The 20,066-nt window shown below is 41.7% G+C and overlaps 1 protein-coding gene across 1 annotated transcript; it reads right to left on the reverse strand.

The window, feature by feature from the left end:
• Positions 1 to 1,559: 1,559 nt before the first annotated feature.
• On the reverse strand, positions 1,560 to 19,861 carry fam163ba (family with sequence similarity 163 member B, genome duplicate a). Its single transcript, XM_056736706.1, has 3 exons — positions 19,111 to 19,861; positions 4,166 to 4,281; positions 1,560 to 3,396 (listed from the first exon to the last, which is right to left on the reverse strand). The coding sequence occupies exons 2-3, from the start codon at positions 4,256 to 4,258 to the stop codon at positions 2,920 to 2,922; spliced, it is 570 nt and encodes a 189-aa protein (XP_056592684.1). The 5' UTR covers positions 4,259 to 4,281; positions 19,111 to 19,861; the 3' UTR covers positions 1,560 to 2,919.
• Positions 19,862 to 20,066: the final 205 nt, after the last annotated feature.

The following is a 20,066-nucleotide window of genomic DNA, read 5'->3' on the forward strand; positions in this document are numbered from 1 at the left end:
GCCGCGAACCTAACACCTGTCACTGTCAACACACAAGCCGACACACACTCTTTTAGCACACAGACAGCGAGTGAATGCAGACAGGGTGAGAGATCATTGACAGGGAGAAAGAGATTCGTCTCAGGATGGATAATTCCAGGCATGTCATAAAACATCACTACTCCTTCTGTGGCCCGGCCATGCCAGCCAAATGATGGAGAACATTATGGTGTAAAATAGTTCAGCACATGGAGAAACTTTATTTTACTGAAACTTCAGATTTGACATGAAAAATAACAACAGTATATTTCGTTTTAATTAATATAGCCTCCAATGATTTACTGGTATTTAGACCTGTTTATTTTGTAGTTTTGTGTGTTATTATTGTAATCATTTAAAAATAATCTTAAATGCAATATTTATTTATTTAATATTTTAGTAAAATTGATGCATCTGTCCCAATTTCTTGTTACTAAATAAGTATTAAAAAGTAAATGTAAAATATTGTAAATATTTTGTCTGAAACGGAAGTTGCAATTGTCTTCAGTATTCATGCCTGTAGTGCCGAAGGGACTTATTTTTGTCTGCAACACCTAGAAGGGGGTTAGCATTTAGCACATCCAGTTCCATCGCCAAAAGTCAATGGCCATTTTTAACAGGTTTTTGGTTAAATGCCTGAAATAAAGTCTATGGTTAACTTAACCTCCAAACATTTTCGTTTTATTCCATGACATAAAACACAACAGTTATAACCAGCTTGTGATTGTTTTAAAGTTTTGTTGTGTCATGTAGTTGATACATTTTTAATTGCCACAAAATCAAGTCCCGCCCTATTTTTCCCCTCACTGCAGAAGCCGATGCACTTGAATATACATCACGAGACAGAAAAGAAGACAATCACTACTTGCGTTTCATGCCGACTAAAATTTTGAGTTCTTTAAATTTCTTTATAATTCCATAAATAATATGATTATTATGTTTCATAAAACTACATATTATATTCTAGACTGTATTCATATTACGCATCTTTATCGTCATTGACCCACAAAAGGTTAGTTTTCATGCAAAGGACAGTTCACACAAAATTCCTGTCATTTTTTACTCACCCCGAGTTGTTCCGAATCTGTAAACATTTCTTTGTTCTGAAGAACACGAAGACAGATTTCTGGAAGAATGCTTGTAACCAAACAGTTCTTGGCCACCATTGACTACCATAGCAGGAAAAAATACAGTGGTACTCAAAAGTTCCCCAGAACTGTTTGCTGTCCTACATTCTTCAGTCAATGGTGTCCAAGAACGGTTTGGTTTCAAGCTTTTTTCCCAAATATCTTCATCAGAACAAAGAAACCTACACAGATTTGCAATCGGATCAACTTGAGGGTGAGTAAATGAAGACAGAATTGTCATTTTTGGTTGGACTCTAAACTCCTTCTGAAGCTTTTAATCATTGATGTGTTTGCAAAACGTACAGACAAATATCCAACATAAGAACCAGCAAAGCTAGTCCAGTAAGCGATTTAATTGAAATCCCACCAGCCACTGTTCATTATTATTCATTTCAACCAATTTATTATCCACATTGTGTTCTTAATTGTATTTATCCAATACAGTAACATTTCGGCATCACTTTAGAACATGAAAACAATATCATCTACTGGTGGCTGAAACAAAAATACTGTGATAAACTAGCAATGCAACAAATCATAATAATACAGGCACTGTAACTTGTGTGTGCACATGAGAGAGCGTGGAGTAAAGCTCATGATGAGTGATAGAGAAGAGCAAGGCTAGAAATCACAACACAATCACACGGTGACCACAGAAGGCAAAAATCACCTGTAGGACTGTAGTGTGGAGCTCCACACTGCCATAAAACATCACTGTCAAACCAAAGGATTCCAGAAACAACAGAAGAATAAAAACAATAATAATCACTGTCGTTTTAAAAGAGGAAAGTTGTTTTTCGCCCCACCGATCTGTACATCAAGGCAGGAAATAGGCTAATGAAAGCCTCCGTACTCATGAACATTAGAGGAAAGAAAGCCTTCTGGCAGAAGATGTTCTGTTCATAGTCCAACAAGCAGCGTTTAGAGTGATCAAATGCAGCCCTTCAAATTCAGAATCCAGCTCCTCGGCCCGTGCACTCATTTCACATCCGGATTTGTAAAATAATTAGGAAACGTGTAAATCCCCCATGAATATGACGTATTAATGCATGTGGAGCAAAATGTCGACCAGTTCAGGTATCAAATGTGACCAAAGCAGAAAACATCCAAAAACAAATCGCTTGCGATTTAAACATCTATTAATATTTATAACAGCACACAGAGCAGAGTCTGTGAAAAATAATGCCTCTCATCCCATCATGTTACTGTATAAACGAAACACGGCATGTCTACTGAGATCATGTTTTAATTCAGCAGATTTATTGCAGGACGGTCAGTCGGTTGGTTTGTTAAAATCAAGTCTGTCGTTTATTTCGAACTATAATTCTGCTAAAATACCATTCAATACGTACGCTACATGAACATTAAAAAAGTTTCGATCAAGACTCTATTTTCAAAAATGACACGTCAGCATTTTCATTGTACCGTATCCTTTGAAAATTGTGAGCATAAAAATGAGCATCTCCTTGACTTCGTTGCGACGATCGAAATTACAACACAAAGGAACGAGAACTAAAGGAAAAGGTTTGAGGAAGGGCGAGGACGCCAGCGTTTCTGGTCTCACCCCATCGTCCTCTAGTTCTTTAGCAGCATGGGCATCAGCTGCCCTTTACAAACAAATGCACTGAGATTATATCCTAAATACTCGACCCTAACTTGCCAGACGCCATTTCTTAACGCGGGCAAAAAGTAGTGCATTCCAAATCATTGATTAACAATGTTTGACTTTCTGTTATCTCTGTAAGCACAAAGCGTTTGGACGCCACAAAAGTGGCTACACGTCCGTGCTGATGCTGCAGCTCCGGGTGAACATATCCCTCATGGTAACCGAGCGGCTGAGGTTTAGTTTGTGGTAGTTGCCTAGGGGTGTCGGCAGCTGGGTGGGTAGCTGGGTGGATAACTGAGTGGAATACTGTGTGGGCAGGGGGGTGGGTATCCGAGCGGGTAGCCCCAAATCTTGTTGATGCACGCTGCGGTAGCCAATGCGTTCGCCGCCATTCCTCAGACCCTCCGGCTGCTGCAGGTAAAACGGCAGCTCGTAATGCGTGCAGGATGGGCAGTAGGTCTGCGAGCGCGTCAGTTTCCGCGGCGGTGGTGGGGTGAAGAGGGCGGGCCCATTGAGGGCGGTTGCCACGGGGACGGTCGCCGCCAGGATGTTGTGGTTGGAGTGGACCGGCGGCAAGCGAGACGTAACCGCGAAGTCAGGCTCCTCCTCCTCTGACTCCGACTCCTCCTTCTTACAGCAATAGTACTAAAACATGGAGTTTGGGAAAGAATGTGTCGGTTTAAAGATGATTTAATATATCGCCGCTGTCGTTTCTAAACCTCGGATGTCCAAATTTGCTGTTTTACAGGAAATGGAAAAAAACACTGTACTTTTTAAATGTTTAAATACTGGTTGTCAAAGTTGACAAGCACTTTTAAATACTTTTCATTTGGATAGATATTTGCAAAACCAGTGAAAAACATAAAGTGTGACTTATGATAATGATTTATTGCAAAAATCACAAATTATGGAGATACGAGAATTTAAGAAGAACAGCAGCGACATTATTGTAACAAATTATCAGTTTAATTAGCAGCAAAATGCCAATGCTTTCCAAGCCCCTTAGCTAGATGTAAAAGATATATCTTTTATCATCAAGATATTCACATTTTATATCATGATATACCGTACGTGATATTACAAATATGTGCAAATCATTACAGGTGTATTTGTGTTTGTCACATTTTAGTCTCCTACCAAAAAGTGAACTGAATAAAAAAGGATGTATTTCTCGTATTACTAGATGTAACCTCACTTTAGTGTTAGTGTTTGTGCAGCTATTGACTTCAAAGGGTACATGGTGAAACCCTTTGAGATATAAAGACGGAGGCCATGTCACTCCTTTATATGAAAAGAAAGGCAAAAGCGAGAGTGGCAGTGATGCAGCTGAGAAAAACATACAAAAGAGCAAAACAAAGGCAAGAAATGATTTCTGTGGGCTGTGAGCAGTATTGTGTTGCCCTCAAGGTCTCACCTGCAGTCTACAGTAGCACAGTACAGCAATAATGCACAGTAAGATTACTGTAGCGAGAATTCCACCTGTGATTACCACTGTCCCGGCTGTCATTCGAAAGGCTCTCCATCAACACCCTGTGAAAGAGAAAAATACAATGTATTATAGAGTAAAACATTGGGGCAGATTTAAAAAAAAAACTTTGTGTTTCTTAGTTCTGGTGAAAATACATCAAGGTGCTTTTTACATTCAGCGAAAGACCACACCCCTATAGCAAAGCTCCCATATATTATTGAAATTAAAAGGATGTCACAGAAGGTGTGACGCAAATATTGCTAATATTGCATTTTGTATCTCATGTTACTTTTCGTGTTGTGCAGTATTTCATATTTCCTTTTCAATATGCAGACTTTATTATGCCTTGAAGATGTGACTTCTGCAGACTGAATATGGCATATAAACTACTCTCAAACTTATTTATTTTGTTGTTGTTATTTTTTAAGTTTGACAACCCATTTACTTCAATTGTATAGAAAACATCCTTTTTGCGTTTTCCAGGAGGAAAATCGTGCAGATTACGAATGACAAACGAACAAAGGTAACCCTCGATATCACTGTGTGTGCTATTGAATTCTAACAGGTTCAAATAAATGTTAAAGAAGATTATTATGGTCATTTTGGTACCTGTGTTTAAAATCTTCATAGATGATGTGATGAATGTGAACGGGTAGAACAAATGGTAGAAAAGAGAGATAGAAACAGAACAAATGTGGCGATAAGGTCAAAGATCCCCAATGACCAAGATGACTGATATAAATGAGGACAAAGATACTATCAAAGAAGGTCAGCCAGTCAGTCAAAATGTGGATGATGAAAAGAGTTTTTAATTGACAAAGATCTTATTGACATTGAGCTGATGCTATTGTGGAACTTTTCGGATATATTCACCATTCTGTAGTGACGTCTAATGAAATCTTTGATAAATTAATTAGAAAATGCTGTAAAAATACAGTTTTTCATGGTTGCATAAAATTTGGACAAATACAGTGGTTTAAATGAACAAATTTCCCATATTTTACCTACATATTGCTTAATATTTGCCATTTACCGCTGCTGAAATGCCTTTTTTGTAAAATAAAAGTACAAAAAAGGCAAAAATCGATGGATCGTTGAACATGTTAATGTTAAGTAAATATAGACTGTTCACCCGCAACAACATAAAAACAAACGTTATGTGGCCCCAACTTCATAGTTTTCATTCAATTGAATTTAAATTATATTTTAACCATAACCTAATATCAATATGTACTAAATATAGGTCTGAAACCAAACACCCATACGTCCGATGAAACCGTCATCTAGAAATTTCAAATGTATCAGTATCTTTTTATTCCACAGACTCAAACCAATATTTTACCAAACCTTGAGTTGAAACAGAGTGTAGTTTGATATTTTTAGAGTGTATGCCATGTTATTATTTGCATGTTGATTCGTCTGAAACGATACATTGTTGCCTCATTGATTTCATATCCATCTGCCTCTAAATGTCACCCGAAGAAAACAAACTGTTGTTTTATCAACCTCACATGTGCAGAACCCACCCTGCCAAAGTACCAGAAGAACAAGCGACATTGTGCTGCTGGTTGACGGTCTGGTTTGACCCCGGCTCCTCTGTTCAATTACAGTGCTCTTACAACTGCACACCGGGATTAGACATGAAAGACAAGAAACCGCCGCTGGAGACCACAGATTATGGAATAAATGGTAGAAGGTAGTGATGTAAAATGAGTTTTAATATCTAACAACCCTCAGTGAGAAAAGGAGGGTCAACTGACCCTATAGCCTTATTCAAATGTCACCGTCCTTTGAGAAACGAACACATTTGCCTACTGAAGCATGCGCATGACACAAATCTAACACATTCACATGTTAAAATAATCTTCAAAAGGGATGTAGGGTTAATAGGTTTAGCTGTATGTCATCAAGCAGCCAGAGCACATGCTAGACCAATTTTGTCATTTCACACGAGCTGCAAAGAATATAAGGAAATCTACATATAAAAATATGATTGTGTCATACATTTAACAAAATGATCCCTCAGAAGTATACCAGGTACCAAATTATAAAGCAAAAAACCTCCTTGCACACCAAATTCAAGCCTTGGGCCGATTTTGAAGCTCCAAATGAAACCAGCTTAAGTCAGCCTGGTTGCGAGAAGCACAAGCCAAGTAATCTCGTGTAATGGCAATAAAAGCGTAATGAGCTTCATCTATCTTATTCCCTCTATTGGTTGCTCTTTGGACACGAACCTCCATCAAGCTCCTAGATGAATTGAACCCCGTTGAGAATAAACCAGGAAGCGTAATGCACATGCATGCGGGAGTCCTGAGGGGTGGACACACAGAACGCTTATTCATGTACCTTTCACTAACGCCGTGTCTAAGTCTCGGGAGTCCACTGGGATTCGAGCACATGGATGCACACCGGTCGCATTTGCTCTTTAACTCTCTGCCTCATTTAAACGAATATCTGACTGCCTTGAGAGGCATCTGTCTCAGCCAATCAGCAGAGCTGTCCTCAAGTAGTTTGTACTTGCTCTCAAAAATCAAATTAGGCCTTTCTAATCTGATTCCACCAGTGGCCGAACGCAATCAATCGATCCGGGTAGGAAATGAAACAGGACTGGTGGTTTTCATTTGATTTGTGAAAAAGGCAGTCAGGAGACCCATCAATCGCACGTTGGAGCTAATGTTTGATATCGGGCTTAACAGAAGAAATCAGTCGCTAAAGACGTTGGCGCGCCGTTGACGGCCTTGTTTATGATCGCTGACCTGTGAAGATCTCTAATACTGTGAGTCTGGGATTAAAAGGGAAGAACTCATTATTTTTTAATAGGGAAAGAGTGAGGTGTAAACACTATGAACAATGCTGTATTTACAGACAGAGCTCACATGTACACATGTAGCTGTAATTCAATGAAGGCAAACAGGTTATGCATTAGTGCGGTGCAGTCTGTCTCATACACCTCTCAAGGGAACGGCTTAATTTGATAACCGCATGAAAAATATGCTGCCATATCACATGTAGCTTTAATTATTTACAGCACACATGCTTACGCACACAAGGTCCTACAGTAAACATTTCCCATTTTGGATTTCTTCCATTATTGCTGGTGATGATTTTAAGCAAATCAATGATAACTGTTGTATGGCGTATCATGATGCCAACCGTCAATCAAAAGTCAAACAATTTAAAACAAGGAAAAATTCTTTAAAAATTTAATGATCTATGCTGGCAGGATTTTTAGGAGATTCATCCAAAACATTGTCCATTTGTAGATGAATGAAGGTGTGTGACACGATGTTAAGGGATCATGACTCTAAGAGAAAAAACAACAACATGGGCCTTTTTGATTCTAGTCAAAGTAGGGGAGTGTGATATTGCCAAAAACATTATATCTAAATATTTTATGAAATTTTGTCGCTGACGATAAGCAGGCAATCGGTGAACTGTGCATCATACAACCAAAACTATGACATCATAATACAAAAGTACCAAAAGCTAAATCTTTGCAACTGTTTTAAACAAAGTCGAACGGCTTTTTCATGCACGCTCTGATTTGGCATAATGCAATGTTTCTGACAATGTTTTCGCTACTTTTTTTAGTGCTTTTTACTTGTTTTGTGTGTCTTGCTCTGAAAAGTTTGACATTGTCATATATTAACATTTTTTTTTACTGTAAAGGTCCAATGTGTAATTACAGAGCAAGTTTTGTAAATACATTATCTAAGTCACCAAAGAAGCGTAAACGTGACAACATCTTTTTCCTGTGAGAACCGCCGTAGCGCTTTGAAAGGGAATTGCTTGCAATTCGCAACCTCACCACATTGTTCCTTTACATGATATATATGTAATAATACTGTATTATATGCAAATGTTATAATAAATAAATGTATATATAAACTGTGACTTGAATAATCCATTAACTGGTCAATAGAAGTTCTTTTCAAACCTTGATTATCCCAAATTTGCATTTAATCTACTCTTCTCTAGACTTCATATTGCTGGACATTTAACACGTTTTCAAGGTAAGTTTAATCTTTGGTGAAGCGGTTTAAACACAGATGACGCAATTACATAGAGATGATATTTCTATAAATTACAAAACACATTTTAATAAAACAAAATTTATTGCAGTATTGGAAAAATGGCCCATTTCACCTTCGAGCACTCTAATAGAACATGTCACATTTCCCTGTGTGTGATTTGCCGTGTAAAGAAATGAGAAGGCATTTCCATAATGCATAGCAAGTCCATTCACGTGACAAAATAATACCACAATCTGACAGGAGACATGAATACGGAAACATAAACCTGTAGCAAAGGTCATTCGTGTCTGCATAAGCGATAAGACCGTGATTCAATCCATTGTGACTCAACACAGAATCAAGTAGACTTCAAGAGAGCAATGCATTCAAAAGAGCAATGCACCTCGCATGCACAATGAGATTTAAATATGTATGTTTCACCTTGCGTAGTTTTCATGCTAGTAAGTGCTGGTCTAATATACATAATCATGCTGAAGAGACGTTATCTGTACACCACAAATCCATGACTTAATACATAGAAGAAATCTATTTTCATTTCTGACTCATGCGTCAAACTCAGCAAAAACACACTGCCATGAATTACTATAGTGCCATATGCTCCATACATAATCTTTCTATTTGTGGTTCGTGGGAAATAAAGCGTTACCCTTGGCAACCCCACGGCTACTGCACAGGGCTATTTGAAGAGTCCGTTGCGAGTGCATGTGCGCTGAAGGATGGAGCCTGCAGGTATGCCATTATATAATACATTCCCACACTAATAAGACCAATGAACACATATATATCTCCTCACACCTTCTCTTGAGTCAATCAAGTTCTGATGTTAAACCATCATCGATCCATCGACTTGTATACCCATAACCAACGCAGATTTTTCCTAATGTGAGTAATAATATCACAAGCACATCCACACAACAGTGAAAAGAGTGGATTTGGATTACACTAAATGTGCAGAAATGCATATCTCAGGTAAACTAACCAAAGCACGATTCAACGCCGCTGTGTACTGATGCAATGTTTTATAAATTGATTTGCTCATGCAATTGGACACAGCAGTATAACAAAGTTAAGGAAACAAACTGAGGAGATGTGGAATAACACACAGGCGTAACGAGTTCCACAACTCTCTGATATGACAGAATAATACCTTATATCGTGAGGTTTGTTGAAGCGGTGCGCTATAGCTTAACTAAGTGATGTATGATTAATGAAGATTTATGATGTATTAAATGGGATGAAAAATACCAAAGACTTACACTGAAGGTGGGACCGGACCCATAAATGACTGTATCTTGGATCCTCATATCATAGGCACTGCTTAAAATCCGTCATCAGTAATACACCCTTATGTCAATCAAAACCATATGAGAATATTTTGAGGAATATCTGAGTGGTTTTGCACCATACAATGGAGGTCAATGGGGCCAAAGGCTGGTTGCCAAAGTTCTTCAAAATTATGTATTTCGTGTTATTCATAAGAAAGAAAGTTATACAGGCTTGGAACGACATGAGAGTGAATAAATGTTCAAATCTATTACATTTTTGAGTAAACTATCGCTTTAACCGACCAGCACACCATAAAAACAACAGTAAAATACATCAAAAGCACTAAGAAAACCTTAGCATCAAACAGCAATGCCCTGGCAACCACCCACAACATCCTTTGACATGGAGTTTTGCAAAAAACACTTTTCTTCACAAAATGTTAAATTATCTTTCAAGATCTGATTTAGATACTCATCTGATCCTAAATCAACGCTCTTGGAACCCATGTTCAATCAGATTTGATAAATGACATTAGAATAGTGTTACATAACATTACTTTGGCGCAAATACTGTAGTAAGTACACTTGTCTGTCGGTTCTAGTCTTTATGCACTCTTTCTATAAAAAGCGAACTCCTGCAGGACTCTTAAAGTGGCATCTTATCACCATGGAAACGGCAAACAGGTATGCTGTCTAAGTGCTCCCCACCCACACACAATCAATCTTCCTCCTCCATAATGCTTAAAAATGGCTGTAAATTACAGGTGTTGTAGCGGCTTGTCCATTTAGTGCTTAATTATTGTGTCGTATCATTAAAGTATGTGCGCCGTTAATTAGACACCACTAATTCCCTTCACCACAAAAACAAACTTTTGTATTAGATTTAAAGTATAAAACGTCTCGGGTTACGTCTGTAACCCTTGTTCCCTGAGAAGGGAACGAGACACTGCGTCGCCATGGCAACGCTTTGGGGAACGCCTCAGCGTGACCAGCTCTGAGCACGTGTGTCAACATCGTCCAGTAGTGGAACGCTACGTCATAGATGACGTATGGACCAGGAGGTATAAAACGACATCCGAAATAGTGAACTTCAGCTCGAAAAACTTCGAAGCAAAAGGCTTACAGGGATGTAGGGAGTATGGCAAGGTGACGCAGTGTCTCGTTCCCTTCTCAGGGAACAAGGGTTACAGACGTAACCCGAGACGTTCCCTTTCGAGGGAACTCGCACTGCGTCGCCATGGCAACGCTTTGGGGAACGAAATACCCAAGCCGCCATACGCCCAAATGCCTGTCTGTGTGTACAAAAATGTCACGTGGAAGACACAAGCACCTGGGCTCCCGGGGTGAGATTCATGTCCAAACTATAGAATCTCACGAATGTGAGCGGAGAGGACCAGCCTGCCGCATCACACACGTCCCGCATAGACGCCCCCGACCTTAAGGCTACGGAGGCCGCCATACCCCTAGTAGAATGAGCTCTGACATCCAAAGGCGATGGTCTGCCAGAGGCCTCATAGGCCAGAGAGATAGTCTCAACTATCCATCTGCTGATGGTTTGCTTGGTTGCCGACAGACCTTTCTTCGGTGAACCAAAACATACGAAGAGCTGCTGCGCTTTCCTCCAAGCCGCAGTTCTGTGTACATACGAGTCCAGTGCTCGCACTGGACACGACAAATTTAACCTTTCCTGGTCCTTGCTCCTGAAAGGTGGAGGACAGAATGCTTGCAAGGTAATGGGTCTCGGTACATCATCCATAACCTTAGGCACGTATCCTGCCCGGGGGAAAAGGAACGCCTTAACCAAACCAGGAGCAAATTCAAGGCACGTAGGGGAAACCGACAGGGCCTGAAGATCTCCCACTCTCTTGAGAGAAGTAATAGCCATCAGGAAGACTGTCTTAAGAGTAAGAAACTTAAGAGCGACTGAATGGATGAAAATTCCCGGACAAGCGCTTAGTCTTTGTGTAACTTGTCTAACTTGTTCAAACATAGCTCTTTTAAAATTTGCTTTTAATTTAGCAGAGCTGTGAATGATATTTCTTTCTCTACCGTTCTCTTCCCAGGTAGGTAACCTAGTGTAGCTCACAGGCCTCAACCTGCGAGCACCATGAAGAAACTGTAGAACCAAGGGGTCTCTACCACAGGTATGCCCCCTAGCCAAACATGAAAGGCAGAAATGGCTGCCATATACACCTATAAAGTAGATGGGGATAAGTCCGCAGCAAAGGGATCTTGTAAGAACTCAAGCACTGTAGAAACTGGGCAGTTACAGGGTCCAAACGGTGAGCTGAACACCAAGTAGTGACGACTCCCCACTTCAAGGCATAAAGCTTCCTTGTAGAAGGAGCTCTGGAATTAAGTATGGTCTCCACAGCCTCAGCTGAGAGACCAGTGTCTAGAAGGCTAGCCCTCTCAGAGGCCAAACCCATAGTTTCCATAACTCCGGGCGTGGGTAATGTATCTGACCCTCCGCTTGAGAAAGGAGGTACCTCCTCAAAGGAATCTCCCATGGAGAGTTCTCCAACAGGTCTAAGATGTCTGAGAACCACACTCAGGCCGGTCAGAACGGGGCTACCAACAGTAGGTGAACTCCGTCTCTGCGCACCCTTTCCAGAACTCCCGGGAGTGGAGCGATCGGGGGAAAGGCGTACAGGTGAAACCTCGGCCACACCTGTGCCATACTTACCTGAGTCGCGAACAGATTTACCTCTGCCCAGCAAAACCTCATCCAAATCTGCTCCACCACCTTGGGTGGAGTCTCCATTCCCCCGGCCTCAGCCCCTGCCTCGACAGGATGTCTGCTCCTCGGTTCAGGTGACAGGGGATATAGACTGCCCTCAAGGAGAGCAGCTCCCTCTGAGACCAAAGGAGGATCTGAGGTGCCAACTTGTATAGTTGCCGAGACCGCAGACCCCCCTGGTGATTTATGTATGAGACCACAGCTGTGTTGTCTGTCCTGACAAGCGCATGTTGGTCTCTGAGTTGTGGGAGAAAGTGTGTCAACGCCAGAGACACTGCCATCATCTCTAGGCAATTTATGTGCCAAGATCGAAATTGGCTCTCCTATCGGTTTTGGCCCCATTGGCCTTCCACAACAGCTCCCAAACCTGTGAGTGAAGCATCGGTTGTCAGTGCAACGCGCCGACAACTGCTTCCCAACACTGGTCCTTGGGAAACGAACCAAGGTTCTTTCCACATTCTCAACGTGTGCAGGCATCTGCGTGTCACTTTGATAATGCGCAACTGGTTGCCCCTCGGGGAAAACCCTTTGGTTTTGAGCCAACACTGTAGAGGTCTCATATACAGCAGGCCGACAGGAATGATGTTGGACGCAGCTGCCATGAGTCCCAACAGCCTCTGAAAAAGCTTTACCGTCAGTGATTGGCCTAGCTTTATTCTGCAAACGGCTGACAGGATTGCAACAATACGAGCAGGCATGAGCCGCGCCTGCACTGTGATGGAATCCCATATTACTCCTAAAAAATGGTTCTCTGTACTGGAGAAAGCACACTTTTCTTGGTATTCAGCCTCAGCCCTAGCTCCTCCATATGTGCGAGAACAACATCTCGATGTTGAACCGACAGATGCGATTTTGCTAGAACTTCTTGTTCCATCACCAGAGTCTAGTCAGGGCACACCTCGGTGTACAAAACCCTGTTGAAGCGGGGTGGGCGGATTTGAAATTGGATCCGGTAACCCTGCTCTACCGTAAGCAGGACCCATTGTGACACATTTGGTAGACTTTTCCAGGCTGCCAAATGGTCAACTAAGGGGACTAGCCTCTTGGGGCCAGCCTCTGGTGATATTATTACGGGAACTGCAACGGCTCGGCAAACCTCGATTGGCAGAGCCGGCTGAACCCTCTGGGGACACCGAGGAGGAACGGGCACCGTATAATGAGGTGCGAGCGCACGCTCCTCGGGGGGAAATGGGCTGTCAGGACTTTTACTTGTTTTCCCCTTTCCTCGCCTGGATGACTGCCCTCAGGTCAGTCCTAGGTTTGTAAGGCTGCGGGTGAAATTTTCTTCCTGAACCCCCATCCTTCTGGGGTGGGGCTCGGGAAGCAACACTCTGCTTCTGACGCTCACGATAGCTAGTGGACGCCTGTGGCTGTTCTCGCCCCGCCGCCTGGGGAGTTTGTCCGCGGCGGGGGAGATAAAGTTTAAATGCCGCAGCCTGTTTCTTAGCCTCCTCGAACCTTTCAACAACGGTATCTACAGCGTTGCCGAAAAGGCCCGTAGGGGACAATGGGGCATCCAGAAGAAATGCTTTGTCAGATGGTTTCACTTGATACGCCTGAAGTAGTGCCACAGAGTGTAAGCAAGCCCCGGACTGCCCTGCTGCCGCATATGCCTTGCCAATCAAAGTCGATGTCACCCTGCATGGCTTTGATGGCAAGGTAGGGGCTTTTAGGGACGAAGCCGTGGATGGAGACAGATAGCTCGCAAGCGTCTGTTCTATTCTCGGCATCGCCCCGTAACCTCTTTCTTTATAGCCCTGAACATTAGAATAAATGCAAGTCTGTGGCGTGAATACTCGTGCGGTATATGGATGCTGCCACGACTTACACACCTCCTGATGTAGGTCAGAAAAGAAAGGGAGTTTGCGTCGTGAGTGTTGTGTGTTATGCTTGAGACATCGCTCGTCCATCTTATTCTCAGGACGAGCGTTAGGTTTATCTTGCGGCCAGTCTATTGTTAGTTGGGCTACCGCAGCTGTCATGACTTCCACCAGATCGGCGTGAACCGAAGCAGCAAGAGGGGGAACACAATCTAACTCTCCTGCTTCGATACCAGTTATGTCTACATCCTCAGATGCAGAACTTTGCCGAACCGGACTCCCTCTCTGAGCGGGAGAAACCGCAGTGCGTGCTCCCGACTCAGCAGAGAGAGAGGTGGAAGCTACGGAGGGTAAAGAGAAGCCGGAGCATGTCTCTTCAGCCTCCCTGACGTCCATCTGCGAGCCCCACGAGCGAAGATTCCGCTCTGCCTCGGCAAAAGCGGGACCATCACCACGCGGAGCTCGCACCTGGCCGTGCTTATCAAATAGTGCTGAACGGGAACGGAGCGTACGCTGTGGTAAAAGTCCACAGGCTTCACAGTCAGCTCCCTCGAGCGCTGACTGTGCATGCTCCGCTCCCAGACAGACTACACAGAGATCATGCGTATCATTGCTCGTGATAAAACGCGAACAAGGAGGAGCACAATGTCTGAAACTTTTCTCTGACATGTTAGCAAACTGGCTAACCAAACACACTTCTTTTACAGAACACACTCACGCTTCTTTTAACTAGACAAACACACACTACACACAGAGCCGTTGCTGAGAAGAAAAGAGCTGAAGTTCACTATTTCGGATGTCGTTTTATACCTCCTGGTCCATACGTCATCTATGACGTAGCGTTCCACTACTGGACGATGTTGACACACGTGCTCAGAGCTGGTCACGCTGAGGCGTTCCCCAAAGCGTTGCCATGGCGACGCAGTGCGAGTTCCCTCGAAAGGGAACTCTTTTTACACAAACGCAGCATCTGTCTTTTCAAGTTTAGCCTGGCTCATGAACTAATGGTTAATCCCCATACCACAAACCGTTAAAGATAACAACCTTGTAAAGTGTTTTTAATAAGAAACATCACTGAATTGGCCTGCTATGGATTCAAACAAACCACTAACCCCAAGTATTCAACTTTGGTTCATGATTCTTTACACATTGGACAAGCACACCTCAAACCTGTAGCTTGTTGTGGAGATGTGCTGCTAATTTTCCAAGCAACTGAAAACGATCATGTCTGCTGACCAAAATATCATTAGCGTGGGCTCTTTTCTCAACTTTTTAGCAACTACCGACCAATTTTTATAAGCTAAATGTGGACTGCATGATTTTACCTGCCAACAGTCCAACCTTGTTAAGCTGTGTACCTCTGGGTGCCTGAGTCATCTTGTCTTTTCTGTATTTGCTGAACAGCGCTCACCGTCCCAAATTTATAACTGTCTATTTATACCTACAGTTTATTACTAGAAAGTGTTTGGGTATTTAGCTTCACTGTGCCTTGAACACTCTTAAGGGCAGAGCACTTAAAGTGAGTTCTCTGAAGGGTGTAGGGCATGACTTGTGCACATTTGGAACACCCATGTGATGTCACTTTATTTTGAATCTGAATGTTATTTCGATCACACAGAAGCAAATCCATACGCTGTAAAGATTCAACAAATTATTGTTTTGTGTATACACAATAGATTTCTGAGTGTTTGCACAAAATATGTCAAAAACTTTTACCAACATGACAAGGTTCCTAGCATGCATGTTCAATGTAGAGGTGAATATTATTAAAAGATTGCTTGTCCAATGTTTTCGTCTGTCTATAGTCTGTTATGTGATTCATGTTGTACATATCTTTTAAGTTGGTTGTTAAGTTATTTTAAGATTATTATTTTTTTTTTAATTTAATTTAAATTGCCTCAAGTTTTGTTTTAGTTTAGTTTAGTTAGTTCAATCTTTGCCCATTTATAAGATATCAAAGATATTCATATTAACAAGATATGGCACTGCCGTTACAAGTAATGCAATGCTCAATATGGCCGCTCAAGCGAAGGAAGTCCCGCCTTCCAGTAAAACGAGCCAATAGTCAATCAGTAAAGACTGGCAATTCTCTGGGGCTGGGTCTAGTGAGGCGCTTGCCAGCCTGTGCGCATGTAACAGGTACAACTTTTAATGTCAAAAAGGTATTAGCAAATGCTGAAACTAATATTAACTAAGGTTAATAAGTGTTACCATATATTTATTAATGCAGAACATGAATCCATGTACATTTCTGCACACCACTTTTCTGAAGGATTTGCCTGAAACGGTGCACTAGGTGATTGTTTCAAATGTTGTAAGCTTGTTTTGTGCTGTCTCCGTGTGCTTGAGAGAGAAAGATTGAGGTGGATATACTATAAGGCAAACCAGTTTTGCAGCTGCCATGTACACAACCTCCAGCCTTCCGCCATCACCATGAAGTGGATAAAAGTGTTTACGGGAGATACATAAAAACACTCTTTTGTGAGATAACACAGTCTGTGTGTTTATACTGACTCCTGTAGAGCCGCTGAGCATCTTCTTTCCTCCCCTAATCTTTTTATATCTGCCTGTTCGGATGGAAAGCGTCCACTTCCCATCCAGAATCATTCGGAAGGGATTCTGTTGCTGTTTCTCATCTACTCTACCATCAGTACATATTTATGTCTAGCGTGGACCCTCTGTGGAGAAGATGTGTTTCCTGCTGTGAAACCTCCTCCACACCAAAAGCTGTGAGAAATAATCCATTTTTGTTATTGCTCTGGGACCACCTTCATTGTTTCCCAATTCAGTTTAAACAGTTTGGGGGAGGCGATAACATCAGACGTAATGTGCAAAGAACCCAGTGTCAAGGAAGTTCTTGGCATAGGCACGAAATTTGGAATCTATTGATTCGTGTTCTTGGACACGAATGCCCCATTTTTTTCGTCTCAGTCAGCACGACCTTTTTGTGTCACTCAGCACGACTTTTAATACACAGACCGCGAGTGTATATGTACACTAATATATTTATAACCTGATATCAAAAGAAGTCGTACGTAATTTAGGAGCTGGCTAACTAAATAAATGGCTACCCTAACCCCGCCCCTAAACCTGACGTCAGAGGGGCAAAGTGAAATCATTATAAAACGTACGAATGAGATCGTTGGAAATAGTAATTCACACGAATTAACCACATTGTAAATAAGACATGAATTCCTAATCAGATTGAATTGATAAATATTTATATACAGTATATATAAAAAAACATATATTTACAGACATTAGACTGAAAGTCGTGCTGACTTACACGAAAAAAGGGGCAAATTCGTGTCCACGAACACTAATGAATAGATTACAGTTCGTGACAATGTCACGAATTCCCGTGAGATTGATTTGGTGGAAAAGAGTCTTTGCTTCGTATCGCCATAGAGAACACAATATCTAGAATGTTTATATTATGAAATCCTTTGGTTGGTGTGTTTATCCTCAGAGTAGCAGGTGCAACAAAACCTCATGCTTGTGTCTGCAGTCACAGGAAGTGACACGGACTTGTGGCAGGAGACAGTGTGGGGGAGGGGGTTTGGGGGAGGGTGAAGAGTATAAGAAATAAAAATGAACGTAGGGAGATGTTGTGGGAGGTAGATCAGTTCTGGAGTGTTGAAGTACGACCAGACTTATGAAAGACAGAAAAGACATTGAGTTCCTTGGAAAAGCAAGACGCTGGGGTTCCGAGAACAGACCTATGCTTACATTAAATATCTGTGCAGAGAGGCTTTAATAATAAAAGTGCATGACTTTAAGATATTACAAATATTACACATGATGCAATTGGAAGTCATTCACATACTGCCTTTAATTATTTATAAATCAGCCTGCGAGCAAAATAAAATCCTTATAGTCTAAATGAAATGCAAACTCTAAAAGTTTGCTTCAAGTGTATCATTATGTTTAATTCAAGTTAAAAATGATCTAATCATCCTGGCTATATTTGATTACACGAGCAAAAGTTATTTACAGTAAAAAATTACTCCATAAGGGCGCAGTTGCTCACAGTTTATAGTCTTGGAGAAATGGGGGACTGCCTTCAGACGAAAAACCGCATACAGTGACACGGACATAAAGTTCCTCTGAAACTGACACTGTGAAATAGACATGCTTTGTCTCCGTTATTCATTGCGATGGGGCATCTTGCAATTAATGTGTGTGACAGGAAGAAAGAGATGTCACGGGGGAGGGTAAAGGATGGAGAAACGGTCATGGCTGGGGGTGGAGAGAATTCTGTAACATTATTATTGAAGAAATGCCCATCCCCCTATATGCTTCATTTCGTCACTGAGTCCCCTTTCACCTTTCAAGAGGTTATGGGAAATCACATCAACCAATCAAGAAGAGGGTAGATTGCGGCGCTACAGTATTGGACACGCACGTGACATAACGGTTCAATGGCTTTTAATGTTTGTGTTATGCTTTTCCATGCTTTAAAATGAGCATGAGTTGAGGTGTATGCAAAGTGGGGTACGTTAAATTACTGTCAGCAAAATCTCATATCAAGCGTAAACTTTTGTTTTAAGAACTCACTAAAGCAACCAAGGGTTGTCTTATTGGATGTGTCTAAGTATGACCAAATGGAAGTTTAACGTTAATGTAACGTTAATGAGGAGATTGCACTTCACTTGATAGAGTGTTATCTCCTCCTGCCCAAGGTTGTATGTACAGTAAATTGTGTAAAATTACAAAGTTAAGTTCAACTTAACTCGCATTGTAGCATGAAGAAGTCCTCAATGTACGATACATTGTAGCTGTGTAGCATCTGCAGATTTTACGTCCATCTAAACTAGCAGTTCAACTTTCCATAACTTCAGCACCATGGACAGAGCACAACTTCCTACTATAGCGCGTGAACGCATAAAACGTAACGTGGCAACGATTTCTATTCACGTCTAACTAAAAGAGAGGTCAAATAACATTTGTAGTACCAACCAAGTATTATAAACACATAAATCGCGTAAAACTGCAACTGTGTGGTGTGGTAGACAGCAAGGCAGTAACTTACCTACAGAAAGGTTAAAAATGAACCAGAGCACATCTGCACAAGTGACGAGGCTCGGACGACAAATACCATCTATTACTTGTAGTTAACCAGTTGAAGTGTTATGGAATCCGACAGACTGACGTTTTTCTTTCACTTTTGGCGTCCAAAACGGGATGGAAAGGCAATAAATGAGGCGCACTGGTGGAAATATATCTTCGAAATGTTCCTTATTTCATTCCGTTTTTGTGGAGTTTTCAACATTGTCAATATCCTGAGTTCTGCATACACAGTAATTTTTGGTAGAAAAACTTGTAGCGGTAACCGAATTGTAAAGGTGGTCCTTTGCGCGAAATACCGTCGTTAGTTTGCGTTAACTACCTGCGATACGAAGCAGATGTCGGTAACCGTGCCGTATTCCTGCTGTCTTAACGTCGTCAACTGCAACGCGAAAACCTCCGCAGCTCCATATCACAATGCGCCTCAGGCTTCATGTATTTATTAGAGATGCTTTCTCTATATCCCTCGTCTCCTCGTGCGGGAAATGACTGTGGACCGTGACAATCTCCGCTCGTGTTCCCGAGCTCTCGCGTGTTCGGTGTCGCGCGATCTTTTCCTCCAGATAATTGCCGCTGTTTGTCTCGTGCGGCTGAAGTCCGACGTAAATCTGCCAGCGCACGCGGAGTGGGATGAGACGTTTTTACAGTTCCGGCACCGACTGACGATATGCGGCTATCAGGAACTGTGATGTGATTTCAACGAATCCAGAGGAGCATTGTAAATTCATCAGAGCTTTCTGAGCACGTTAGAATAGATTCATTGAGTCGTTAAAATATTTGTGTAAATGTGTGGGTTGAACTTTATAACAGTGTTCACGTTGCTGTGGGTTTAGGTACAGGAAATAGATACTGAGGATAACTGAAGCATTCTTATTAATCTGGCAAATGAATATCTACATTTTACAGGTGGATAATATTTAA

The sequence above is a fragment of the Triplophysa dalaica genome, chromosome 22 (genome assembly GCF_015846415.1).
Source record: "Triplophysa dalaica isolate WHDGS20190420 chromosome 22, ASM1584641v1, whole genome shotgun sequence".
Classification (NCBI taxonomy): domain Eukaryota; kingdom Metazoa; phylum Chordata; class Actinopteri; order Cypriniformes; family Nemacheilidae; genus Triplophysa; species Triplophysa dalaica.

Excerpts from the sequence above, each read along its gene's own strand:
- fam163ba (XM_056736706.1), bottom strand. The coding sequence starts at position 4,258 with ATGACAGCCGGGACAGTGGTAATCACAGGTGGAATTCTCGCTACAGTA. Across the intron at positions 3,397-4,165 it reads TGTGCTACTGTAGACTGCAG|TACTATTGCTGTAAGAAGGA; the intron begins GTGAGACCTTGA and ends TCCATGTTTTAG.